Source organism: Miniopterus schreibersii (genome assembly GCF_964146895.1).
Source record: "Miniopterus schreibersii genome assembly, chromosome: X".
NCBI classification, from domain to species: Eukaryota; Metazoa; Chordata; class Mammalia; order Chiroptera; family Miniopteridae; genus Miniopterus; species Miniopterus schreibersii.
In genome coordinates this window covers 69,240,778-69,268,456 of record NC_138104.1, presented here as the reverse complement: position 1 = coordinate 69,268,456, position 27,679 = coordinate 69,240,778, and the positions used below count along the sequence as shown (strand labels likewise).

At 43.6% G+C, this 27,679-nt stretch overlaps 1 protein-coding gene across 1 annotated transcript; it reads left to right on the top strand.

Annotated features, from left to right (window-relative positions):
* Nucleotides 1–490: 490 nt before the first annotated feature.
* On the top strand, nt 491–27,679 carry MPP1 (MAGUK p55 scaffold protein 1). The gene is made up of 12 exons (XM_081125083.1): nt 491–758; nt 13,793–13,936; nt 14,212–14,290; nt 15,565–15,650; nt 18,119–18,187; nt 19,800–19,996; nt 21,393–21,499; nt 22,046–22,126; nt 23,103–23,183; nt 24,769–24,971; nt 25,221–25,295; nt 27,027–27,679. Exons 1-12 carry the CDS (start codon nt 657–659, stop codon nt 27,201–27,203), a joined length of 1,401 nt encoding a protein of 466 aa, XP_080981209.1. The 5' UTR covers nt 491–656; the 3' UTR covers nt 27,204–27,679.

Genomic DNA, 27,679 nt, shown 5'->3' with positions numbered 1-27,679 from the left:
GTGGCATTTAGCAGACATTAGCAGATGTTTTACCTAAGACAGGTAAAAACAGTTTGCTTTTGGAGGCAATCAGGTCTTTCACCGTTGAACAGCAATGTATATGTGCTGCCAAAGCGAGCACTGCACAGCAATGTAAACGACAGCGTACACCCCCCACCCCCCACCCCTGCACAGGAGCCTCAGAGGCATTTTCGCAACGTCTGGAACCGGCACCCACTTATGGATAGAACCTGGAGTCCAAACGGACGCAGTCGCAGCCCAAAGATGCTTTCCTGCCATCCCCACGAATTTGGCTAGGGAGTCGGTCGTGCGCTCAACCAACCCCCAGGCTGGGGGTCCTGCGCTGTTTTGAGGTTGTTTTCTTTATTCCTCCCAGCCCCTCTGGGCTTCAGCCGCAGGGGCCTTGACCAGAGCTGCGCCTCCCTGTGGCCCTCGGGAGCGGAGAGCGGGGCGCCTCCGGGGTGGCGTAGGCGGGTGCAGAGGCGGGGCGACGGCGGTGGCGGGCCCAGGCGCCCGAGGGGTGGAGACTGGCCGGGCCGCACCGCCTCCCCTGCCTCCACCACCTCAGCTGCCCCGCAGGCGCCCAGCCCTTGCACTCCAGCCGCGTACCGACCCCTAGTCTGTGCGTCCCCGTGTCTCGTCGCGGCTCCCGCAAGATGACGCTCAAGGCGAGCGGGGGCGACGGCGGGGGCAGCATGCGTACCGCGCTCTCCGACCTCTACCTGGAGCACTTGCTGCAGAAGCGCAGCCGGCCAGAGGTGAGCGGGCCCCGCGGGTCCCCGGGGCGCAGGGTGCGGAGCCAGGACTCCGCCGCACCGCTTGCTGCAGGACCTCCTCCGTCTGTGGCCCTGTCCCTGGGGAGGGCCTGCCCTCAGGGGTCCTGTTGCCAGCGTGAAGGCCGCGGTGGCCAGCAGCCTGTGCGGAGTTTCGGGTGCGGCGGGTGGTTGCCCCCAGCAGCTCTTCTGGTAGGAATCAGAAGAGGCCGAGGCCTGGACAGAGTGCTTATTAAGGTCAAAGAAAACTTCTTCGTGGACGGAAGTCAGGGTAACAGAAAGACTTTAAGGAGCAGATCCAAGAGTAGGTCTGATTCCTTGGTGTTGAAATGCTTGTGTCTGGTCGGCAGAAAGGGTTGTAAAAGCCAACTCTGGCTCTAAAGTGCTCACTCACTGTCTCTCTGCATTTAGGCAGGATCCCTTGTGTTAGTGTGCAAATACGGCAGCCTGTGTGTATTTGCGAGTGGACAAGGAATGCGAGGATTTCGGAGGTAATTCTGCCCTCCGGATTCTTGTGATGACCTGTAAATGCCTGTTAGCCTCTATCCTCAAACATGCCCACAGGGGAGGTTGATCATTTTCTTCTTATTTCTCATAGCTCTGGGTGTGGGTTGGACCAGCAAGATAAGGTTGCAGCTCAGGGCCTCAGGCAGGGGTGAAGCCACCAGAACGCTCCCTCACTCCCTCACTCATCTGGAGGGTGAGGCAAGCTCTCCTTTGGAGCCATCAGCCAGAAGACATGCCAGTGGCCCTTCCATGTGGCCTGGTGTTCCTCACAGCATGGTGGCCAGGTACCAGCGAATGCCAAGAGGGAGGGAAAGAGAGAGAGAGAGAGAGAGAGAGAGAGAGAGAGCATCCAACTGTGTGCAGTCTCTTTTTCTGTCTGCCCCTTCACTCAGCATAACCTGAGCCCATCTCTAATTCCATGACCAAATCTTGTATAAACCTTATGGGCAGGTTGAGAGATTATCTGCCTTTTTGAAAAGAGGCCCTATCACTACAAGACTTATGTTGTGGGTGCACTGTCTGAGTAAACAGCAGTTTTCGTGGAACTGTGAGTTTATCCTAAAATATTGGATACAGTCTGTGGGTTAACCCATTTGTTTTGTTGTCATTAAAGGATTTGAAAAAGCTGAAATAATAAAACTTACTAAATCCCTAAATGAAATTAGTATCCAGATCTGCCAAGGTGTGGACACAGAGGGAGAACCTCCAAGTGGTGACGGGTGGCTTGACCCCACGAACCTGCTGATTCTTATTTCTTGAGGTTCACCTTCCCTTTGGGGTTCTTACCAGTCTTCGCTGTCAACACTAGGCTCTGCCTCTTACCTTGCTGTCTGGCCTTGGGCAAGCTGCTGAAGCTCTCTGTGCCTTAGGTTTCTCTTCTCTGTAAAATGGACTTGCTTGGAGGGTTGTGGTGACATTTACCTGAGGTGATGCTTGTCAGGCACTTCAAACTGCAGTGGGACATTGAACTGCACTGGGACGTCCAACATCTCTGTCAGAGCTGCCAGTTCAGTAGCAGTCAACACTTTTTTCTATCCTGGCAAGAAGCAGGAAAACGTGTGCGGAAACGGAAGTTATTGGCTTTAATGGAATTCAATTGTGTCGCTGAAGGCGTCATTTAAGGGGATTGCTTTGTGTAAAAGTTCTAAAGACTTAAAACTCAAAGTTTCACTTTTGACCATAGTCCACATTTAATATTGAAAAAGTATTGTCAAATGATAACTGCAGTAGGTTTAAACTGTAGCCTGTCCCCCACAGTTAAGTATAGTTCCTTAGAGAAACTAATTTTATAAGCTCTCTCTGGCCTTATTCTTTACATTAGTAACCATTAGTACACATAAAATTGATTGGAAAATTCCTAATACTACTTTTCTCTTCAGTCTTATTTGAAGCATCACTTTTCTGATGACCTGCCATTAAATAGGTGGAGAATCCCTGAAAATTCACTCAGGCCCATCCCACATCGAAAAATGAACTAACAAATAAGTCAGGCCCGGGTGAGTTTCCACTAAGAAGACCTGTCTATTGATTCCCAGGCTATCAGATGCAGCATTACTCCACACTGGTTATCATTCATCCTGGCCTACTATGTGCAGGCCTGGTGCTGGGGCTAAGAAGTAAAGTGAGGACACAGAGGCAGGTGTAAGGTGTTGTGAAGCTGACAGAAAGGATAATAGGAAATAAAGTGTAATTTTCAAATTATTTTGTCCTCTCCCCACTTTCCCAGTAGAAGGTGTGGTCTCAGCCTGTGTGACTCTTTCCCTCCAGGAACTTTGTGACTGCCTCTCAAAACTAAAAGACTCAGTATACCTTGCAGCTAAGAATGTGGTGTCTTTGTGACCACTTGGAGGCTAAGTATAGTAAAGTGTTATCGTGTAAAGTCTAGTCAATATTTTAAATTAGAGAAGATAACCTTTTCTAACTCATTTGTTCTCTGACACTGAATTAGATATTCCAGGTCAAAATCAATTCCCTTAAATCAGAGTTTTTCCTGACCTTGGCATTATTGACATTTTGAGTCTGGTAATTCTTTGTAGGAAAAGTAATACCTGCCCCCCTCCCCAGTTGCAACAACAAAAATGTCTTGAGACATTGCCAAATATACCCTGGAGCAAGCAAAACGAAGTCAGTTGACATTTCATTGATGTAGAGATTTTCCCTAAGCAGTGACTTGCTCAAAACTTTCAGTGTTGCTAAAAAAGGAGGACTCTGGGTGTGGGGTATGGAAAGGCAAGAGTAAATAACCGAATTTCCAAAAGCAGCTAGGGGAGGGGAAGTGAACCCAGGGGTGGGGCACAGGAAGAAAAGCTCTGAATTAAGGAACCAGAATACAACTTTCATAACAAGGAATTTTCTGATTCTTCACTTTTTCTTTTCTCCTTCACATGAACAAATACATATATATGTTTTTGCTCAAAAGTCACCTTTCCTGCAAGGCCTTTTCTGGACACCCTATTTAAAATCACAAGCCCCCTTGCCCCGTTTCTGCCTTATTTTTCTCCGTAGCACATATCACCTTTGGATATTCTGTTTAACATATGCATTGTGTAGTAGTTGAATCTGCCCACTGGAATGCCCACTTTGTGAACACGGAGTCTCGTCTCCTACTCATTGCTGTATCCCAAGCATCTGCATAGATTTTCCTTAGATGGGTACTAGTCCTCTCACAGGGATTCCAGCTCCCACGGGCTCAGCTTGCCCAAGTTGTGTCGAGAAAAAGCCCTTCTGAGGCGTGGACTGCAGGTGAGGAGATGACTTGGGAGCAGAGAGTGCCCTGCGGTTCTGATAGGAATGAACTTCCATTGATACCCTGGTGTGTCCCTCACAGAAAGGCCACCTCTGTGCTGTGCGCTTTGGGAGGTGCGTTCTCTCCTTCAACCCTCACAAACTCTGAAATCCATGCTCTTAATTTAAGTCCTAGAGTTTGAAGCTTACTAGTCCTTTAACTTCAGACAAATTTCTAAACCATTTCACACAAAATGGGGATGAGGATTTTACGAAAGGTGCATGTACACAGTCCAGGCGCCGGTTTAATGGAAATACCTGGCTTTGCAGTCCTGTGTTTCTGTCTGTGTGGAGCTACTTGAGTTTCCCCTTTCCCTTCAGTGGAAGGAGAAGCCTTTGCCTGTGTACATAGTACACTGGATAGATAAAGCGCTTTGGAAAAGGACCTTTAGAGACTTGGCCTTTGGATTGATGTATGTGTTCTCAAATGGATTTACTGCCTGAGAAACGATGTGCCTAGTTAATGTATAATTTTAAGACAGTACTTGCCAGAAAGTCCTGGCTCTTAGGTCTTCCTCTCCTTCTAACTCTTTTCCCCAGATCTTAGTCTTTTGTGGTTAAACAGTGATAACCTCTTTCTAGTGCCTTGAAGCGCTCTTGGTGTTATTAAAGTGTGTCTTGTGTTTTGTTTTGTTTTTCGAAAGTGAAATAGTATATCGATGGGGCAAAGAGTGGGACGTTTGCATGCCCCTGGGAGGCTGGCAATTGTGGGGCAGTGCCCTCTTTCGTGACCACTCACCTTCTTGGTCTGGGCCTTCTCCTGTCTGTTCGCCAATTGTGGAGTTGGCGAAGAGCCTAAGAGTAGGCCAAACTATATTTGTTCTTTCCTTTGTTCACTGTCACTCCTTTGTAATTTGATTGTTTGAATGAGAAAACCAACTTTAATTGCCCCTGCTTTATTCACTCCCCCACCCCCTACCCACACCCCTAAGTTTGTTTTTTATCTCTTTTTTTAATCCCTACTTCCTTTGAGCAACTACCTCTGCCCTTTGAACCTTGTTGCAGATGTTTCCTCCAGAGAGGGTTTCAGAGCAGCAGGCTTGCCACTCCAGCAGTTTGTAGGATTAAAGGCCAAGAGGTTGCAGAGCAAAGGCCAGACGTGCACTCATGTTTACTCCTCGGTTTCTCCTGAATCTGAGCAGTCATCTTTAAGCAGAGTCACGCCCACCTTGCCTGTCATTGGTGTGGGGCAGGCCCACCATAGCACTGGGGCTTCCCATGTCCACTGGAGATAAGGGTGGCGGTTTTGAAGTTGTGAAGGGAACTCTGCAAAATGAAGTCCAATACCTTTGGCTTTTACTGTTTGTCAATATTGCTCATCACTTACCAGTTACATGGTGATGGTGGTGGCAAAACTGAAAAAACAGCAGCACATGCCTTGGTAGTCATGCATGTCATCAGTGAATGTTGAACCGGCTCCTGTTAGAGCCAGGTACTGTTCTGGGTGCCTGGGTCCTTGAGTGAAGACAACAGACAGAGAGCTCTGCCTGTGTGGGACTTACATTCCATCTTGGGGAGACACAATAAACAGAATAAACAAGTAAAACGTACAGAGCATGTTGGAATGTATTACCAGCTATGCAAAGAGGACAAGTTAGAGGAGATCAAGGAGCTAGGACAAGTTGTCGATCTAGGCAAGTTAGTTATCCTGAATCACAGGCAAATACCTTCCCCTTTCTCCTAAACCCAGTCTCTGCCAGTTGTGCAGGAGGTGGACTGGGATGCAATTTCATCAGGCAGAACTTGTGTCTGAATCCTAGTTTTTCTGTCTTTGCCTCCCATTGAAGAGGAGACTTCACTTTGATCTGTTCCCAGGACTTCCTGTCTTCTTCCCCTCTTTCCCCTGCAGGTGCCGTCCTCCTCACCATTCAGAAAGTTTCTGTGAAGCTCCATTTGCTAGGTTTAGAGAAAGCTGAAAGCCTTGGTCTGATCTGTGTCCTTTGAGCACTTACAATCTAAGACAATCTTAAACTTGATGGAGGATGTCATTCCCATTTATCATTTATGTTGGATAAATGAATGAATGAATGAATGATTTCTTTTTCTAGGATGTTTTTTCCTTGGTTTTTCAGAGAGAGTGGAAGGGGGGAGCAGGGAGAAAGAAGAACATCAGTGTGAAAGAGACACATCAATTGGTTGCCTCCCTCATGCATCCCAACCAGGGCCAGGGATCAAGCCTGAAACAGAGGTCCGGAATCCAACCTGGGACCCTTCAGTCCACGGGCTGACGCTCTAACCACTGAGCCAAACTGGCTAGGGCTGAATGAATGATTTCTTCTCGTCATAATGAGCTGCTGAAGGAAAGACAGAGACCATGACTTAACTATGTCAAGTCTCCTGCACTTCATGTAGTCTCGGACACACAGATTGAATTAAGCAGTCAATCGCCTTTACTCTGTATGTGTGTGTACATGTGTACACACAGACATCAATTGGAAGTGTATGCCTGCATATCATTGCTGCTACAATTTTCTGTAGCAAGGAGATACAGGAGGCTCATTGAAGGAGCTTGCTGTAAGGTGTGGTGGAGGAGTGCTGGCCCTTCTTTTCTGAGGGAAGTTTCACTGAAGACAGGCTCTGGGGAGGCTTAGTAGGCTGGGTAGAGTGTGGAACAGGAAGACAGGGTGGCTTAGGGACAAGTTCATGGTGGAGAAGATTGTGCTTTGCTTTTGGAAGCCTTACTGTTGCAAGTTGGTTCTTTACTTACCACGTTGGAGGCTTCCGTTTACCTTAGTCATCATTTGTAACTTCTGAGTGAGTACAGTTGTGACTCTTAGTCATCGCGAAGAGGAACGACTTGATGAATAAGCACATTTGAAAGACCAACCTTTGGGATAGCAACTCTTGAACTTTCCTGACTGGAATGTATTCTGCCTCTGGTAAGCTTTCCTGAGTCCTTAATTTAAAGGCTGACATGTTAAAATCAACCTTTGCAGTAAAGCTGAGTAAGAAGTTTAAATACCTCATCTAGGTGCACTATCAGATAGACTTCTCCCCCGTCAAAGGTCATTTTGTGTTCTGTGGACTAAGACTTTCTAATCTGTCATTATTTAGGGCATTATACAGGGTTCACCAAGTCTGAAAACACAGGTGAATCATCATAAATGATTTATTGATGGTACATTACAGCACATGATAAAATAATATGATCCACGTTTCCAGACTTTATGGCCACCTGTATACTATTATAGTTAGCAACACACATAAGTGGTAGTTGCTGATAAAGCCATAAAATTAATTTCCAAGTTTTTTTTTTAGCCTTCTCAGCCCCACAGTTACTAGTGATAAGGAATTCTTAAGTCAGGATCAAGGAAAGTCCTTAATTTTATTTCATGCTTTGCATTAGAAATGTGAGATTTGAGCTCATAATTTTTGGGCAGCAATTATTCAATCAGTGGTCCTTGAATTCCTCATTCTATAGGCTCAATCTGTAATACATGCACATGGTAAAAATATACAAATAATACAGATGGCTAATTTGAGAAAAGGAATTCTTCCTTCCAACTTTACATTGCTTTTCCTCTGGTTTTCTTGAATCGACTTAGAGAGATATTTGATTTTGTGCCCTTTAAATGGACCTGTGGCAGTAGCTACCTCGCTTTGACAAGTTCTAACCACAAGGTCCCAGGTCACCATGGGCAGTGCTTTGAAGAACTGTTTGGTCGCTGTGTATCATGGCCTCTTACTTTCCCATCCCAGAATATGAGTGAGAACCTCAGTCTGGAAACCGATCCTGCATACTGTATATTACTCAATGGGCATAGTTGCCTGTACCCATCCTTTGGTACAAAGCTCTCTTAGATATAGTTCTTTGGTTGCAAACAAGTGCTACTTACCAGCCATTGTGCTAGTTATTTTATGCAACAAGCTCAACTCTACTAGAGCTCAATTAACAGTACAGTATTCAAACCATGGATTTGACATTTGTATTATGTGTGAGTGTAGGTCTATGTCATTTTATCGTGTGTAGATATACATAACCACCAGTGCAATCGAAATACATTGGAGAGATTGAACTGTTCCATCACCACAAACACTTCCCTGATTCTACCCCTTTATACTCACATCTCCCCTCATTCCACCCTTGGCAGCCCTTGGCAACCACTAATCTGTTCTCCATCTCTATAATTTTGTCATCTCAAGAATGTTATATAAATGGAATCATATAGTATGCAACCTTTTGAGATTGGCTTTTTTTCATTCATCAAAATGCCTTCTAGATCCATCTCAGGTTGTTACGTATATTAATAGTTTATTCCTTTTTATTGCTGAGAAGTGTTCCATGGTAAGGATGGACCAGTCTGTTGAACTGCTCACCTATTGTAGGCCATTCTGGTTGTTTCCAGGTTTTGGTATTATGAATAAAGCTGTTATGAACCTTCCATGTACAGGTTTTGTGTGAACATTTCTCAACAAAGTGCCCAGCTCTCTTCCCAAATGGCCATACCATTTTACATTCCCACCTGCAATGGATTAGAGATTCAGTTTCTTTGCATCCTCACCAGCATTTAGTGTTATCACTATTTTTTAACCTTAGCTATTCTGATAAGTATATAGTAGTTTCTCATTATGGTTTTGATTTGCATTTCTCCTTGATGGTATTCAACATGTTTTCATATCCTCATTTGCCATCCTTCCTTACACATCCTTTTAGTGAGATTGCTGTTCATGTCTTTTGCTTATTTTCAACTAGATCGTTTTTATTATTGAGTATTGAGCATTTTTTATATATTCTAGATACTAGTCTTCTGTTGGATGTATGGTTTGTAAATGTTTTCTGTCAGTCCATAGCTTGTCTTTCATCATCTTCACACAGGCTTTCACAGAGGGAAAGTTTTTTTTATTTTTAAGAGGTCCAGTATATCAGTTTTTCCTTTTATGGATCCTGCTTTTGGTGCCAGGCATAAGAATTCTTTGTCTAGCCTTGAATCCTGACGATTGTCTCCTATGTCTTTTTTCTAAAAAGTTTTATAGTTGTCCACTTTACGTGTAAGTCCATGATCGATTTTATACAGTGTGCAGTTTATGTTAGTGTTTCTTTTTTGCCTATGAGTATCCGATTGCTCCAGCACCGTTTGTTGAAAAGCCTACCCTTCCTCCAATGAATTGCTTTTGCACCTTTGTTAAAATCAACTAGGCATATCTATGTGGATCTATTTCTGGGTTCTCTATTCTATTCTATTGATCTGTGTGTCTATACCACACATTCTTGGGTTACTTGTAACTATAGAAATCTTGAAACTGTGTACACTGATTCCTTCTGCTGTCTTCCTTTTCAAAATTGTTTCAGCTATTCAAGGGCCTGTGCCTTTACATCATACATGATTTTTTTAAAGTCATTTAGAGGCGCTTTTAGTGAAACCTACTTGGGTCAGGAAAGTGAAGCTGCTTGTGCATAAGAAAAGTAACATCCCAGGTGCAGGGGACTCAGCAGCCAGCACTTGGCTTCTATACCAGAAAGCAGGAGAAAATGACCTGGAGAGCATGTGCCTGTCTGCAGGGGGCAGCCACGCTTCAGCCCGACCCAACAGCTTTATCCACTTCTTGCTTATCCCAGTCCTCTCTGATCTTGTTTAGGATGGCAAGATGCCCAACTCAGTTCTTGTTTTCTCAGCCCCTTTTGCAGCCTGGGCTGGCTGTGTTCTGCAGTTCTGGCCGATGAGACATGAACAGATGTCCACTGGAGAAGTTCTGGGACACTTGCCGCTGTCCTGGCCCTTTTTCCTTCTTCCTGCCTTGAAAGTGGAACTGAAGGCTAGATTGGCAGCTTTGGGGGAGATGTTTTCACCCGAAGCTCATTTTTTCCTTTCTCTGTACAGGGACTTCAGAGCCCCAGGCTGTTGTACTCTGCAGTGACACAACTCTTCCCAGCCAGGTCCTCCTCCGTGCACATTTCAGGCTCTGCTGTCTCAACTCTGCTTGGTCAGTGACCATTCCCCCATCTGCTTTCTGTCTTCTAGAAAGTTACTGAAATCTCTCATCCCTGATGACTTCTTCATGTTTTTTGTTTGTTTGTTTGTTTGTTTTTTAATGTGTTTCTATTTCCTTGCCCCCTTTGCTCTCGTTTAAACAGGATGTTGGGTGCACACAGGTACTTAGGCTGCTACCTTGAACCCGAATCACAGTCACTTACAAAAAGCCTATCTCACCAGAATAGAAAGCATCGTACTTTGTAGAGCTTTTAGGAATAATAGATTTTCATTTGCCTGTATAGATATTAATTGAAACTGAAGGCATACATGAACTGTTTAATGCTGCACATCTTCTGTAGCAGTGTCTTTCAGGATTGCAAGTGCATCTCAGCACTCCCCTACAGACAGACTTGCACAGCATCTTGACAACAGCCCACATTTGTAAGTAAAGCACTGAGAGGTCAAGAAACTTGCCCAAAGTTACCTGGCTATTAGTTAAAAGAGTCAGGACTCAAACTCAGACAGTTTGTGTGTATTTCTGTTAAAAGGCATGCCTAAGATTTGTAACCTGTGCTGTCTTTTTACTTTCACTGATTTCTTTTATTGCAGTAACTGTGAGTAACACATGCACATGGTAAGTAATTTCAAAGGTTTAAGTGGCTACACAGTGAATACAATTTCCTTCTCACCCTAACCTGTGGGTTACCCAGTTCTCCTTCCTAGAAGCAACCGCCGTTGTCTGTGTCTCCTTTCAGAGATAGCTTATGCATTTACAAGCAAATATGAACGTCGTCATTTTTTCAGTTTATGCTGATGATAAGCATTCCTTTCCTCTCTGCAGGTTTTTCTTCCTCTTAGCAATATATCTTCAAGGTTAAGCTCAGAACCTCCTTTTCATTGCTACATGGTGTCTGTATGCCAGGATACCCCCGCAAAATGCAGTGTTAACTATACTATTGAGCCATCTATATAGAGAACCTTGAAGTTACGTGGAGTTCTGTGCTTCCAGGTACCAGAAATGAGATTTCTAAATATACAACCCTATCTCAGGCAATTCTGTTGTAATAGCAAGGTCATATGACTCAGTGTCATATGAGTCTAGTTCCTACACAAGGCAGTTTCTCTTTCTTAGTACTTCCCTCATTTGAGGCCACCCTGTAACTAGCACTACTTCAAATGTCACCATCTTAGTAAGTTGCAGACATCAGAACGCTTCACCCCTGAAAGCTTCAGTTTGCATATCATTAGCTAGAGTTCAGTATTTCTTTATGGTTCTTTTTGTTATTTTTATTTTGAGATAGAACTTACATACACTAAATGCAATGGATGAGTTTTAACAAATACATACACTACGTAACACCAAACCCTGTCACAATATAGAATATTACCAGCATCCCAGGAAGTTCTCTCATGCCCCTTCCCAGCCTTTCCCTTCCCACCCCATCAGAGGCAACTATTTTAAATTTTTTTACTGTAGTTTTGCTTGTTCTAAAACCTCATAAATTGTATCATATAGTATGTGTTCTTCTGCACAAAGCCTCTTTCACTCAGCAATGCTTTTGAGATTCGTCTGTGTTGCTGCATGTATCTGCAGTTTGAACCTTTTATTATTGAGAAGTATTGCATCATGTGAATGTACTACAAATGATTTATGCATTCCCCTGTGGATGAACACCTGAGTTGTTCCCACTTCTCAGCTATTATGAATGAAGTTGTTATGAGCATTCACGCACAAGCCTTTTGGTGGGCATCTGTTCTCTTTTCTCTTGGGTGAATACCTAGGAGTGGGATGGCTGGGACATAGGTAACTGTATGTTTAACTTTATATAAGAAATTTCCAAACTGTTTTCCACAGTGGCTGCACCATTTAGCATGCCCACTGGCAGTGTATGTGAGTTCCGGCACTTGGTGTCATCTGTCTTTTTCATTTTACCCTTCCTGTTGGCTCTGTAGCGGCATCCTGTGCTTCCCTGATTACAGCGAGGCCAGCCCTTCTTCATGTGCTTATGGCTGGTCACATGTCACCTTCGGTGAAGAACCCATTCAAATTTTTTGTCTATCTTTTCACCCTTCATTGTTTGTCATCTTGATATTGAGTTTGTAAGAGTTCTTTTCACGTTCTGGATACAAGTCAGACGGAAATACTGCAGATTTTTACTCTCTGGCTGCGCTATGCCTTTTCATTTTCCTGAGTGTCTTGGGGAGAAGTTTTTCGTTTTGCTGAAGTCAGTTGTTTGTTTTAATGCTCATTGCTCTCTGTGCTTACTAAGCCTTTGATCTTTGTGTCTACTCAGCCCTTGCCTACATCAGGGAAGTTTTTCAGTGAACAGTTTTTCTTAATTGTAAAGTACTTATCTTTTTAGTTTTCATTTTACAGTTAGGATCTTTTCTGTTGTACGTAAGATATTTTTGCCTACTCCAAGATTATGAAGATATGCTGTTTTCTTCTCAAAGCTTAGTTGTTTTACTTTTCACATTTGGAGCTGCAATCCATCTGGAATTGGGTTTTGTGTATAAAATGAGGTGGGAATCAACATTTACTTTCCCCATATGCTTCTGATTGACCCAGCACCATTTATTACAAAGACCATGCTCTCTCCACTACACTGCAGTGGCCCTTTTATCATAAACCAGCTGACCATGTACATGTGGGTCTGTTTCTGCAGTTTCTATTCTGTTACACTGGTCTTTTATCTATTCTCCAGCCAATGCCACAATGCCTTAGATCACTTCCAATTTATAATTAAGAAGTCTTGCTATCTAGTAGTGTAAGTTGTCCGGCATTACTGTCATCAAGATTGGGAGGAAGAGCTCACAGTGGAAATGACATTTTGAGATGGTGGGAGGGGTAGTGATGATCTCATCTACAGGTAGCCACTTGGTTTTAGTGGGTATTATTGTTATCATGGTCCAGGAGCTGGTCCTAAGTGCCTAATTCTCCAGTCCAGATAGAACTCCTTTTAAAAAAAAAAAAATGTTTTTGATTGATTTTTTTAGAGAGAGAGGGAGAGAGAGAGAGAGAAAGAAAAAAAACCTCGATCGGCTGCCTCCTGTACACCCCCTACGGGGATGGAGCTAACAACCCAGACACGTGCCCTGATGAGGAACCTTTCAGTGCATGGGAGGATGCCCAACCAACTGAGCCACACTGGCCAGAGCCAGGTAGAACTTCTTTATAGCCTAAGAGCTGGTTTGTGAGAGATTGATACTGACCTGAATCACTTTTACTGCTGTGTGACCCAGAGCATCAGGAAGTAAAGGGGGAAGAGAACAACTGGGTCCGATGCTCACCCCTGCTGCTGTGCCTGCAGAAGCGCTCACTGTTGGAATGGGAAAGGCCCTCGTCATCCATGCTCACTTCTCCCCTTTGCTGATGCATTCCTACTGCAGTTCTCCCCTCTGCCTCCTCCCATTATGAATTAAACCCACCCTAGATCTTCACTACAGAGTATGTGCATGTGTGTGTATGCCCCACGTAGGTACATAGCCCCTTATCCAAAGCTCTTGGGGCCCAATGTGCATTAGAAATCACAGTTTTTCTAATTGTGTTACATTTTATGTAATTCTCCGAGCAAGGTCCAGGGCAGCACCCTATAAATCAAACACATTAATATTTCTGCAACGAACTGCATAAGCATGTCTATTAAGTTGGGTAAATAAAGCTTACAGAGAAGCTTCACATAAATTTAAATGAGATTGGATGCCAAACTCATAACTTGGTTTTCAGAGCCTTTGGGTTTTAGAATTGCAGTTACAGACTGACGGAGGGCCTTCGCTGTTTACTTCATATATTGCTCTGTTGTTTTGACCTGGCAGGTTGTGTCGCAGCAGTTGAATGCCGTGACCGAGGACATGTATACCAATGGGTCTGCTGCCCCAGGTAGCCCTACCCAGGCTAAGGGGCAGGAGATGCGGAAAGTGCGACTCATACAGTTCGAGAAGGTCACAGAGGAGCCTATGGTAACCCCTTATCATATTCACCCACTGCTTACTCTCAACCACATAAGTCTCTGGGCCACAAGAGGAAACTCAGAAGGCTGAGTTAGGGAAGCAGCCAACTGTCATATTATCTCTCTCCATCTCAAGCTCCTCCTCAAAGCATGCCTGTTCTAGTTGAGAACCACCCCAGGTATAGATGGAAAATATACCTCCTGAGAAATTGCCTTAAATTGTCTTTAAGATAACCTCATAAAGAGCGTGAAATAAAGTGTACTGTGCCATTGTCTCTATTTCAGGGAATCACTCTGAAGCTGAACGAAAAGCAGTCCTGTACGGTGGCAAGAATTCTTCACGGTGGCATGATTCACAGACAAGGTACTCTGTGGGTTCCCACATTGTGTTTCATTCACCTCAGTGGTGAGGGACATGAAGCTTATATTCTTCAAAACTGGGAGCAGTTTTGTATGCATGCCTAGAGATTTTCTGTGGCTTAATAACTGACTCTTGGAATAAGATCTTCATATGAATTGCCCAGTGCCACCATCTCTCCCTCTGAGCGTTTCTTATACACCTATGTATATATACCAGTATTTTTCCAGTTAGTTAATATTTGAGCAATTACTATATACAACCCATTGCATTAGAATTTGGGTACAGATTAGTGAAGAAAACACACCACCTTTACCTCCTGGAGCTAACAGTTAAATTGAGAAAATAGACGTTAAACATTAGCTCCTACCCTTTTGTATCTGGGAGGCACAAATATTGGTACGTGCTCTTTGCATAGAATCTAAACGCTGATTAGCTTTCCCATTACGTAGCATTTGAGGGTTTTAGCTAAACAACAAAGAAATATCAAACTTGCAGGTGAATGAGGAGCACTGTGTCCTTTGCCTTGCATTGTTATTTTCAGTGTGTACAGGTGTGTCATAGCCTCCTGGGATCTGTAGCTACTCTAATTACAGGGAACTTTGAGGATGAGGTGCATTTATTTATTTATTTATTTATTTATTTATTTATTTATTTTTAATCCTCACCCAAGGATATGTCTATTGATTTTAGAGAGAGAGGAGGAGGGAGAGAGAGAGAAACATCAATATGAGAGAGAAGTGTCAATATGAGAGACACATCAGTCAATCGGTTGCCTCCCATATGTGTCCTGACCAGGGATCGAACCCACAACCTAGATGTGTGCCCTTGACCAGGAATCGAACCGCAGCCTTTTGGTGTGAGAGATGATGGTCCAGCCAACTGAGCCACCCAGCCAGGGCGAGGAAGAGGGGCTTTTATTCTGCTGTTGGAGTACTGAGGTCAGGGAGGATAAGATCATCTTAAACTGTGAAGTACTTGCCTCGATACATTCCTCAAGGGAATCGAAAGAATATTCATGGCTGAATTGTGTAAAATCCTGAGTATTTTTCACATGTATTGTATAATATGCTCTTGATCATGGCTTCTTTTCTGTGTTATCTTGAGTTATATCAACAGTTTTTACTTGAACATTTAAAAAACTTTTTTTCAATTACAGTTTACATTCAATATTATTTTGTATTAGTTTCAGATATACAGCGTAGGGGTTAGACACAATCATACACTTTACAAAGTTGAACATTTATTCTTTTGTGGACTGATTTTTCATTTTGTGTTAGGCTCCCTTCACGTCGGGGATGAGATCCTAGAAATCAATGGCACAAATGTGACTAATCACTCAGTAGATCAGCTGCAGAAGACGATGGTGGGTATTTGCTATGTCAATGTCCTCATGAAGTGTGGGTCCACGGTGGTGTCAGTGCACCTCATTTTTCTGTCAAAGTATCTGTACCTCATTGAGGAGACTGTTACCATTACCAGTCTTATATTCTGTGCAAGAAATGAGAGCTCTCTGCTTTCATTTAGTAAACTTCTACAATAAGGCAGATAACCCAGAGCATCTATCTAGAAAGAACATTGGACTGGGTGGAAGAGGCCTTGGTCTCTAATGGCAGTTCTGAATCCCTGCTCTACTTTATTCTAGCCCTGTGATTGTGAGCAAGTGAATTAACTTCTCTAAGTCATCTGTAAAATGAAGATAGTAATACCCATTCTTGTGTTACAGATTTGTTATGAAGAGCAAATGGGATATTATAATGAAAAGTTGACTATGCTGTTTAGATTCAGTTGATATTTGTTGAGCACCTACTATGTGCCAGGCATTGTGCTTGGTGTTTGTGCTGGCTATCCTTTTTGCCCCTACAGATTCTTCACCATCTTCCTTCACCTCTACACACACCAGAGATTGTTCCTGTAACCAAAGCATTAAAAAAACCCAGGGGTGGTTGGGTGTAATTGGCCACCGCTGGCAGGAGCCACACCTCAGGCACTTAGGAGTGAGATGCTAGGGTACCTGCCAGGGAGTGAACCAGAGAACAGCAACTTGGAAAAAGTGTCATTGGAACCAAAATGTGTTTTTTCACTTGAGACAGAGATGAGGAAATTGAATTTTGGGGAGCTTTAAAACTTGCCCACGATCACATGGCTTTTAAGGATTTGCTTTAATCAAAGCTCCTTGTTTAGACTTCTGCTTCTGGCCAAGATGAAGAACAGGGACCATACATAACCTTCCTCTTGAAATGACCCAAATCCTAAATGCCCATGGCCCTAACGGCAGAGCTTCAAAATACCTAAAGCGAAAACTGGTAGCACTGCAAGAAGAAAAATACAAATCTATGATTATAATCCAAGACTTCAGTATTTTTCTCTTTATAATCACTAGAACAAGTAGCCAGAAAATTAGCATACAGAAGAGGCAAACAGCACTATACACCAACTTGACCTAACAGACATGTACAGGACACTCAGCCCAGCAACACAGTGCACGTTCTCCTCAAGTGGACAGAACATTCCCCAGGATAGACCTTAAAACAAGCCTCAACAGATTTAAAGGATTCAAATCATACAAAGTGTGTTGTTTAACCACAAAAAAAAAAAATTAGAAATCAAAAACAGAAAGATATCTAGAAATCCCTAAATATTGGAAATTAAACAACACACTTCTAAACTAACACACCGGCCACAGAAGAAAACATGTTGAAGTGAATAAAAATGGACACAGTCTCTCAGAGTTTGCGGAAAGCCACCAAAGTGGCGCCAAGGGGGTAGTTTAGAACGAAGGTCTCAATCAGTGGACTTAGCTTCCACCTTAAGAAACAAGAAAAAGGGGCACATTAACAAAATTAAGGATAAAAACCATATGATCGTCTCCATAGATGCAGAAAAAGCATTTGACAAAATTTATCCCTTTACTATAAAAACTCTCAACACAGTAGGTGTAAAAGGGACATATCTCAATATAATAAAGTCCACATAAGACAAACCCACAGCTAATATACTCTGGCTGAAAAGCTGGAAGCTTTTCCTCTAAGATCAGGAACAGAAAGTGGAATTGCTTCTTTTGGAAAAATAATTTGAGGATAGCTATTAAAATGTTCTTATCCGTTGATCCTGCATTTCCATGATGGGATTTTATTCTGTAGAATTCGAAATGCAAATATATAAGGACATATGTTTAAGGATGTCTGTTGCAGCAGATTGTAGTGAAAGGAAGCTGGCACCAGTCATAATGCCCAGTAATCAGGAGGATGGCTGAATAAAGTAGGATATATCCATAGTGTGGAATGCTGCACAGCCATTAAAAAGAATGAATGATTCTTTCAACAATAAAGATAAATTTAAAAAAAAAAAGAATGAGGTCTTCATGCAGGGACCTGAAAGCATGTCCATCAGGTAAAGCAAGTTATAGAATAATGTACATAATACAATTCCATTTTCATTAAAAACAACAGAAATACATACATATGAATATATATATAAGTGTAAATATTTGTACATGTTTTTATTGGTGTAGAGAAAGTCGTGGATGTATGTGTGCCAAGATTCATTTTAGGTACTTATGGGGACCTTTTGTGGTCGAGTGGGGGGGCAGAAATCATTAGCTTTTCTTTCATTATTCTTTGTATGTCTCCATGTTGTTAGGCTAGTTTATGGGGGTACATGGCACTTGTATTGAAGGAGGAGTTGTCCTACAAAATTTCTAAGTGTACAGTAAAAATGGTGATTGGGAAAAAACACACATGGGACTTGAAGAGGGGAAAATGAGTTTATGAAACCCCAAATCATCCAAGTTAGTTTTCCTTAAAATTTTATTTCCCCTTTCTTTTTTAACAGAAAGAAACCAAAGGCATGATCTCATTAAAAGTAATTCCCAACCAGCAAAATCGTCTTCCTGCATTACAGGTAGGTAGCACCATTTGCTTTGTTGTGATGATGGTGGAATTCAGGCCCAGATATGATTCTAACTTTAAGTTCTATATATCTTACAAACATAGCTGCCTGGTGCTCTCTGAACTAAACTAACAGCCATTACAAACAGAAGGACTTCTTTCTGACCACAGGACTTCACCGCCTGTTTATAATGAATGTGAAAGGAAGGGGTAACCTCCTTATTCCACAACCCCAAGAGGAAAATGGGCAAAGAGAATGAAGGGATCATACATAGGAGAAAAAATACAAATGGCATTAAACATATGAAAAAATATCCAGTCTTACCATCAAAGGGAGTAATAGCTTGGATGGGGGCTTGGCAGGTGAATGTGGAAGGAGTTTTGTTTTGTTTTTAAAAATACCTCTGAAGTTTCTGTTACAGATACTGCAGTAACAGGCCAGGGTCTTTAATAGGCATATTAGTGTTCACATTTTCATTTTTTTATTGTGTCAGTTTTGGTAAATTGTGTTTTTTGGTGATTTATCAAATGTATTGGTGTGAAATTGTCATAAAATCTTACAACCTTTTAAACATCTCTGGGATCTCTACTGGGAAATTGTATCTTCTCTCTTTGTTTAACTAGCCTTGCTGGGAGTACTTAATTTCATGAATCTTCAAAGAACCACTTTTGCCTTTATGGATCCTCTCAACTCTTTTTTGTTTGATTTGCTTTTGCTCTTTATTGTTTTTCATCTTTCTTTGGGTTGAATTTGCACTCCTAATCTTCCTACCCAAGGTAACTGATATTAAATTCTGAAATAGTTTCTTCCAGTCTTTTTTCCCTATGTGTAAACAAAAACTTTTTTCTTTTCTTTTTTTTAAATATACCTTTATCGATTTCAGAGAGAGAAAGGGAGAGGGAGAAAGAGATAGAAACATCAATGAGGAGAGTCATTGACCGGCTGCCTCCTGCACGCCCCCTATTGGGGACCGAGCCCAAAGCCCGGGCATGTGCCTTGACCAGGAATCGAACCTCAATCTCCTGGATCCTAGGTCGATGCTCAACCGCTGAGTCATGCCCGGCCGGGCAAATAAATACTTTTTTCAAATGTCAAGTGTATTGTTTTTGTTGACTGATATTCTCATTTAATGTTATATCAGCAGCATTTTGCAAGGGCTTTAAATATTCTTCTACAAGTTGATTTTTATAGCTGCATGGTCATATATTCAATAGATGACCATAACTTAACTAAATTCCCCATTCTTGGAAAAGTAGGTTGTTTCCAATCATTCATTCTTATCAATAAATTGTGGTGAACATACTTATCCATATATTATAACTGACATCTTTTGCATTGAAGTGGATTGTGAGATCAAGGGGGTATCAGCTCAGACCCAATAATCACAAACATGTTGGCCCAGAAAGGCAGTTCACACCTTCTTTTTGGAGGGCTCAGGTGTGACCCCTCCATAAACACAAGAGCAACCAGTTCCAGTCACTTCAGCTCCCCCTCCATTCTTGCCTCTGTGTTATTCATTCAGTCCTCATCCTACTTATTTACAGCAGAACTTTCTACTTTAATGTGCTGATGCTGATGTTTTTCTCGAAGCTGCCACTACAGTTCCCCTTGCCTTCTTTTTCAGATGTTCATGAGAGCACAGTTTGACTATGATCCCAAAAAGGACAACCTGATTCCTTGTAAGGAGGCGGGACTGAAGTTTGTTACTGGGGACATTATCCAGATCATCAACAAGGATGACAGTAACTGGTGGCAAGGGCGGGTGGAAGGTTCCTCCAAGGAGTCGGCAGGATTGATCCCTTCTCCTGAGCTGCAGGAATGGTGAGCTGCTTTTATAAAGGAGGAACTTGCAGATAGAATGGCCCCAAGCCTGCCACCAATAATGATTTAGTTCCAAAACCCGACATCTTGTGTGTAGTTTCTGTTTCTCAACCAAGTCAGCCTCCCAGCTTCCCTGGCATATTGGGTAAGGGCAGGGGTAACAATGAGTAAATGAGCCTAACTGGCAGGCCTTCACAGGAAAGGGAGCCCGAATAGCTCTTCATTTGTCCATGGGCCTCTGTTTCCCCAAATGATCTCCCTATGCTTACAAAGGAAGTGGCAGCACTGGAACTGGAGCCCTCCCTGGCCTCCTGCCTCCCAGGCTAGTGCCTTTCTAAGAAGATATTTTCTGAGTCCTGCAGAAAATAATCAAATTTTAAACGTGTGTCCTTTATGCAAAGTCCCAGTACATAGAAAATGAGGTGAGAATCAGCATTCATCCCATATACTTATCTGGTTGATCCAGCACTACTTATTACAGAGCCCACACTTTTTCCACTGTACTGCAGTGTCACCTTTATCATAAACGAGCTCAGAGAGACGGGTGCCAGGCCTAAGGCCCTCTGCCAGCTGATATCTAGACTCATGCAGGGATGGCTTCGCAGGGCTCACCCACCTCCCTCCCCTCTCTGGAAGGTTCTTAGGTGGGTGTTCAAATACCAGGCAGTGGAAATGTGTCCAGGAGGAAGCGAACCCCCACCACGTCCTCCCATCAATGCAGCCTGACCGTTGCAGGCTGGGCTCTTTCCACCTCTCTCTTTGCGGAGCCGTCAGCTCTAGGCAGCCCAACTCAAGTGTAGCACCGAGAATACAGCGAACACACTGGCTCACATGATTCTTTCCTCACTTCCTCCATACCGGTCTAAACCCTGCTCACCACAAACCCAGGGCCTTCTACATGCAAGAGAGAGGCTGAGAGGAGGGGAATGGGGGGTTGGAGGGAGAGAGAGATACAGGGAGGTTGAGGGGGGTGCTGGCAGGGACACAGAGTGAGAGGCTTACAAAGAGCAGGGATATGAGCTTGAAGATGAGAGAGGTTAGGTTATGAGAGACAGAGAGATGGGGAGTAAGGGAAGGGGGGAGAGAGACAGGCTGAGATACCAAGGGGGGTCTCAGAGAGAGACAGAAAGTGAGGGGCTGAGAGAGAGGATGAGCATGAAGGCGGCAGTGTTAGGGACACACAGAGAATGAGTGGCTGGCAGAGGGTGTGAGAGGAGAGGGATCAAGGACACCATGAAGTTCTTTTGGCAAGTGCAAAGGGAAGGAGGCAGATCAGTCTGGAGGTTTTGCATAGAAGGGAAAGGGGGTCACTGAGCTCTGTCACAACACAGGTGAATGACCCTGGGGCTTTTCCACTGCGAGTCCGCTGACATCCTTGGTCATCTTTTCCTATTAGGAGGGTGGCAAGTGTGGCTCAGTCTGCTCCGAGCGAAGCTCCAAGCTGCAGTCCCTTCGGGAAGAAGAAGAAGTACAAAGACAAGTACCTGGCCAAGCACAGCGCAAGTGAGCATCCTTGGGCTTCCTGGGGCCCCTCCCGGCGGGCTCCTGACCAAGAGACAGTGTGGTGCTCAGTGCAGCGCACATTATGCAGACAGCATCCTGTTTCTCCTGCTTTACTTTCATTACATTCATCTTCCCAAGCTGGCCGCAGTCAGTGAGACAAGACAGTACATGTAAGGGAAGGCTAGTCTGTTCACACCTACTCGTCACCCTCACCCCCTCAGGTCACCAACTGAACAGCCTTCCAGACCTTTCTCAGTGTGCCGCTACCATCAGCATGACCAGCTGGAAGGCCTGAACAACCCCAGAGCATAGCATGTTTTCCCAGGAACTAATTCTGGCCTTGTTTTTTAACCTACGGTGGTTGGAAATATAATATACTAAAATTCTAGATGGATTTCCAAGCAGAATGTAGATAAATGAATAATAATCTACCACTTATTAAATGCCTCCATCCCACTCTAGATAAGGACAGGAACAGGAGAGAATCACAGAAACTGAAATCGCCTGACATGGAAATGAACGTTACTTGGTTTTCTTTGTCTATAGTTTTTGACCAGTTGGATGTTGTTTCCTACGAGGAGGTTGTTCGGCTCCCTGCGTTCAAAAGGAAGACCCTGGTGCTGATCGGTATCTTCTCGTTGCCCCCCCCTCCCCCCCCATTGCTTTCCTAGTTACAGTACCTTCCTGTCCTTATTTTCCTGCCTGTAGTATATAACCCTTTTTCAAAAAAAAAAAAAAAAAAGGCAGGGAAAAAAGAAAAGAAAAAGAAGGATTGTCTCTTGGGTTCTCCATACAGAACAGATATAAAGAACTTTCTTACCTCATCTGGGTTCACCTTACAAGTGCAACTAAACCTTACAGGTTTTTCAACAACTAATTCTTTTAGGTTGGGTTTAGGGCTGGCCAGTCCTGACTTGGGTTTTGCTCTGTGTTCATCTGGTTGGCTGTAGGGGTGTTCCAGTCCTGTGCTTTTTTTAAAGTACATTGTTAGAGTGCTTTGTTAGCCACGAAAATGGCCCTGAAAAGTATTCTGAGCTCTTTAGTCATCCACATAAGCACTGGCCTTGAAACGAAATGAGTCCTCACTCCAAACCCAGGTATGTGGGCCTTGGCTCTGGTGGGTGGCTCACCTCCCTGTCTTTAGAATTAAAATATTAGTTGGTTAGAAGATCTGTATTAGGGTTCCGGTGAAATTTTCAATAAAAACGTCGGCTTCAATTCAGCGCTATTCATTTGAGAGAGCTCAGTAAAGCAAATATCCTTAGAAAATAGAACCACCACCACCCCCTGGTGGTATCTGGCTTCTCTGTGGAAATAATAGTAATGTTCTAAGTCCTGACCCTTAGCCCCTAGAAAGAGCTGCCTTCCCCAACTGGAACAAAAGGGCCTGAAGCCCCAGATCCCCCTGTGCCTAAAAAATGCTTTCACCTGACCCCAGCCCAGAAGCTGTGCCAACTCACTGTCACCTGTTGGCGATTTCAAGCTCTGAGAGATGAAAACCCATATCTTATTCCTACTTCCATCCCCTCCTTTCTCTTTGGGAAAAGAAATGGAAGCCTTCATTAAAATCATAGCAACCTGGGTTCTTTCTTCCCTCCTGCAGGAGCCAGTGGGGTGGGTCGCAGCCACATTAAGAACGCCCTGCTCAGCCAGCACCCGGAGAAGTTTGAGTACCCAGCCCCATGTAAGTAGCTCTGGGGGCCTCAGAGGGTAAGTGAGCACCACTCTCCACCTGAGATAACATAGTGGTCCTTTTTTGATGATTTTATTTGAAATGTTTGATTATAAAAAGAGAACACAATTTAGACAAGATACAAATTTGTACCCCATAATCCCTCCAACTAACAATGTAACTGTTTTTTTTCCTCTCTTCTAAGCTGTTCATGTACATAACAGAAGTGGTAGTCAACGTTTTTAGCCTGCTCTAAAAAATGAAGCAAGTAATACGTTATTAAAACATATTACTGCCAGGCTGGTGTGGCTAAGTGGTTGAGCGTCGACCAAGAAGTCACCTGGTCAGGGCACATACCCGAGTTGTGGGCTGGATCCCCAGTGGGGGATGTGCAAGAGGCAGCCAATCGATGTCTCTCTTATGGATGTTTCTATCTCTCTATCCCTCTCCTTTCCTCTCTCTAAAATCAATTAAAAAACATTTTTTAAAAAAGTATATTACTTTTTCTCTTTAGTTTACATTATAAACATTTTCTCGTGTGCCTTAATCACTTTGAGGACTTTCTTCTAGCCCACTGAGTGGCTCTACTGTAATTTCCTTACCTACTTCACTTTTGTTTGATGTCTGGGTTGCCTCTAATTTTCACGAAATATCTTCTAAATCAAAGCAGTGCTCAGGAGAGGTACAGTGTCCACAGCAGTCCGGGTAGGGGAAGAATCCGGCCAGTGGTCAGGTGGGGAATTAGATACTTTCCATTCCTAAAAGTGGATCTGTATAGTATGGTTATGTACATTTCCAGGATGAGATTCTGCTTATCAAAGTAGAAAACTAGATTCTAAACCTGCTATTAGTATTTTTTTATTCCTCGCTTCTCCATTTCACCTTTAGGGACATTGTGACACACTGGGGGCAGAAAGCAAATGGCCCAGGTTGAGGAGTAAGTGTCTAGACGTAGAAATAACCAATACAGGCTCGTCATTTAATAAGTCTGAATGAGAAGGGAGTTATAGAAAGAGGGTGAGATAAGATGGAAAGGAGAGGCATGTGCAGTTATGGCTTGAGGATGACGGTAGAGATGGAAAGCAGGTGAGGCCCACTGGGGAGGGGTGGGGAGGATGGTGCTTCAAGCTACGCTATCTGGAGCATATTTACTTAGAGGACAGCTTATGTGAGTAATAGTAAATGTTGTGACTTAAGAACATTCCAACACTTAACAATATGAGTTTAAATGAAACCAAAGGTGCTCTTCTTTCCAAGTTATGAAAAGAAAACTTTAAATATACTTCCAGAAAATTCTGACCATAGCCTGTAGATCTGTTTTCAAAGTATCTCCAGCTCATTTTTGAGCTTCAGTATTCCTGGGGTTGGTAGTTTGAGAGATGTAACTTCATGTTAGGGGAAATGATAGGAATTTTTTATGTTGGGCTTCGCCTCTTGAACGTTAAATGTGTTCTGGGTGGATGGGGGATTTCCTGATCTGCCTCATCACCTATTGTCAGCCCTTAAGGATCCCATGGGAGGAAACTCTCTAATACCCTCTCTGCTGGTCCATGGCGAGGACCCCAAGTTTTTCAGGGGGTTGGGTTCTTGTGCACAGATACAACCCGGCTGCCCAAGAAGAATGAGGAAGACGGGAAGGAGTACCACTTCATCTCCACAGAGGAGATGACAAGGAGCATCTCTGCCAACGAGTTCTTGGAGTTTGGCAGCTACCAGGGCAACATGTTTGGCACCAAGTTTGAAACAGTGCACCAGATTCATGAGCAGAACAAGATTGCCATCCTTGACATCGAGCCCCAGGTGGGTAGGCATGGAAAAGCAGGAGTGCATGGGAACAGGGAGCTGAAGAGCAAAGCTCATGGGAGTCTTTGGGGAGCTCAGATTTGCTTCATATACTTTCAGTGGGGTCCTCTGGAAGAACAATAGTACAGGAAATGATGGAAATAGTACTGGGCTTGGTGACGCCCAAAGATACTTACTAGAAGGAATGCATCATGACAGCTGACTACTTTTTTAAATCTTTTCTGCCTTCCCCTTCCTCTTTTCTAGACACTAAAGATTGTCCGGACAGCAGAACTTTCGCCTTTCATTGTGTTTATCACACCTACTGACCAAGGCACTCAGGTGGGAAGGAGGGGATTGTGCAGGGTGGGACGGGGTTCACTCTCTAGGCCTCTCCAGACTGGAACATCGGTCCAGGTCATTGCGTAGAGTACTGGCTGGAGCTCAGCTTCTGCCTGTGACCAAATCTCCCATGAGCCTACTGACTACTGCTGTCCTTCCTGCAAGGCCAAGAAGCCAAAGGGCATATGCACATTTGATTCACTCCGCAGTTATTAAACCACTAGCTAGGCCAACTACTATGCTGGGTAATGGGGACACCGTCATTGTTCCAGAAGTGCCCACGGTCCAGTGGCAGAGATGGACAGTGGGGTAAATCTTGACACACTGGTGTGACGTGGGCTCAAGTGGGGCAAGCAGGGGCAGCTGTGGAGGAGACTGAATCCACCCTGTGGTGTGGGGTTGCTATGGCTGTGGGAGTGTGGGAAAGGAGAGAAAGGAGGCTGGGAATGGACTGAAAAGTCTCCCTTGCTCCCACTCCTACCTGCTCTACACCCACCATACACACACTTTGCTGCATCCTGCTTTTTCACTGAACGCAATGGAGATCTTTCCACACCAGTGTGTGGAGAGCTTCTTCAGTCTTCCTTAATAGCTGCATGGTTTCCCATTGCATGTATGTAGCATTATTATTTTGTATCACTGTTCCCTTCTATATGGCTATTTGGGTTGTTTTAAAATTTAGACTATTATAAATAATATGGCAACTAATGGCCCTGTACATATGGCATTGCACATGTGTGCAAATATATCTCTAGGAAAAATTCCAGACAGGATTGCTGGGTTCAAGTATGCATGCTTTGGGAATTGGGAATTCAGAGATTATTACTTGGGAGAGTGCTTATTTCCCTGTGCCAGGAACATGTTTTCCAAACTTTCATTTCTGGCCAATCTAATAGAGGGGAAAATGGAATCTCATTGTACTATAAACTGTTAAATATCTTGTCAGACTTTTTTTTTTTTTAATATATCTTTATTGATTTCAGAGAGAGGAAAGAAGAGGGAGAGAGATAGAAACATCATTGATGACAGAGTCATTGATCGGCTGCCTCCTGCACACCCCCGACTGGGGATGGAGCCCACAACCCAGGCACATGCTCTGACCGGGAATCGAACCCCGATCGCCTGGATCCTAGGTCAATGCTCAACCACTGAGCCACGGCTGGCCGGGCTCTTGTTAGACTTTTAAGGGCCATTTGTCATGTCCTTAGCTTATCGTTCTGTCGGGTTATTGGCCTTTTTCTTATTGATTTCTAGGATCTCTGTATTAGAGCAATTAGCCCTTTGTGATATCAACTGCAAATATTTTTTTCCAATTTGGCATGTCTTTTGGTGCTTATTGCTACAGAAACATTTTTACTTTCATGAAGTTAAATTATCAGTCTTTTCATGGCCACTTGGTTCTGGGTTCTAAGTTGCACTTGAGCTTGTCCTGGGATTGCAGCTCCAGTGGGTGCTGAAATGGCTATCCACATTCAAAGGTAAGAACTGGGGGATAGCTATTGGTCTTCGAGAGAGCTCTGATTAGTTTGAGATCTTCTGAGAATTATTCACAATTGATTGGCTCTCTGTGCCCTTCTAACATTCTCAAGCAAGGTCTTCAGAGTTTGTCTCTAAGCAGGTGACTGTGAGCCAGGCAATGGTCAAAACAGTCAACACCCACTTAAAAGCTGTCACTAGCCTCTCGGACTGGGCATGCTGCAGCCTGCTTCATCAGTGGCTCTTTCTTTGCAGACGGAAGCCCTGCAGCAGCTGCAGAAGGACTCAGAAGCCATCCGCAGCCAGTACGCTCACTACTTTGACCTCACACTGGTCAACAATGGCGTTGATGAAATCCTTAAGAAATTGCAAGAAGCCTTTGACCAGGCGTGCAGTTCTCCACAGTGGGTGCCTGTCTCCTGGGTTTACTAAGCTTGAAGAATGAAGCTACTGTATGCCCTCTCCAGTATTTGGAACTCCATTCCCCTTGCTTTAAGACAGAGGGTCACTCCAGCTAGTTTTGTGTCAGCTTCCAACTCTATGCAACTATCTTAATTAGGCCAGTGGGTGTCAGTCTTATTCAAGCTCCTGAAGGGCTGGGCTCTGGTGTTCCTGATACATGGGGCTCCATATATCAGGATTTCAAAAGGATTTCTGGAAATTGTGGCCAGAAGCACTATCCAAATGCAAATCAGATGGCATACATGGGGAGGAAAAGCAGTGGACCCTGCCCCTCTAAAGCCTGCGCTCCTTCACCTTTAATCACACTGGGCATTTCATTTCTTTACTATGAAGAAAGCAATTTTTTTACTGCAACTTTCTAAAAGGCCAAAATGAAACAGCTGTGCAATAGGATGTATGCTTTAGGAAAACCCTCAAAAGCAATAAAAATACTAGTTAAAATGCTA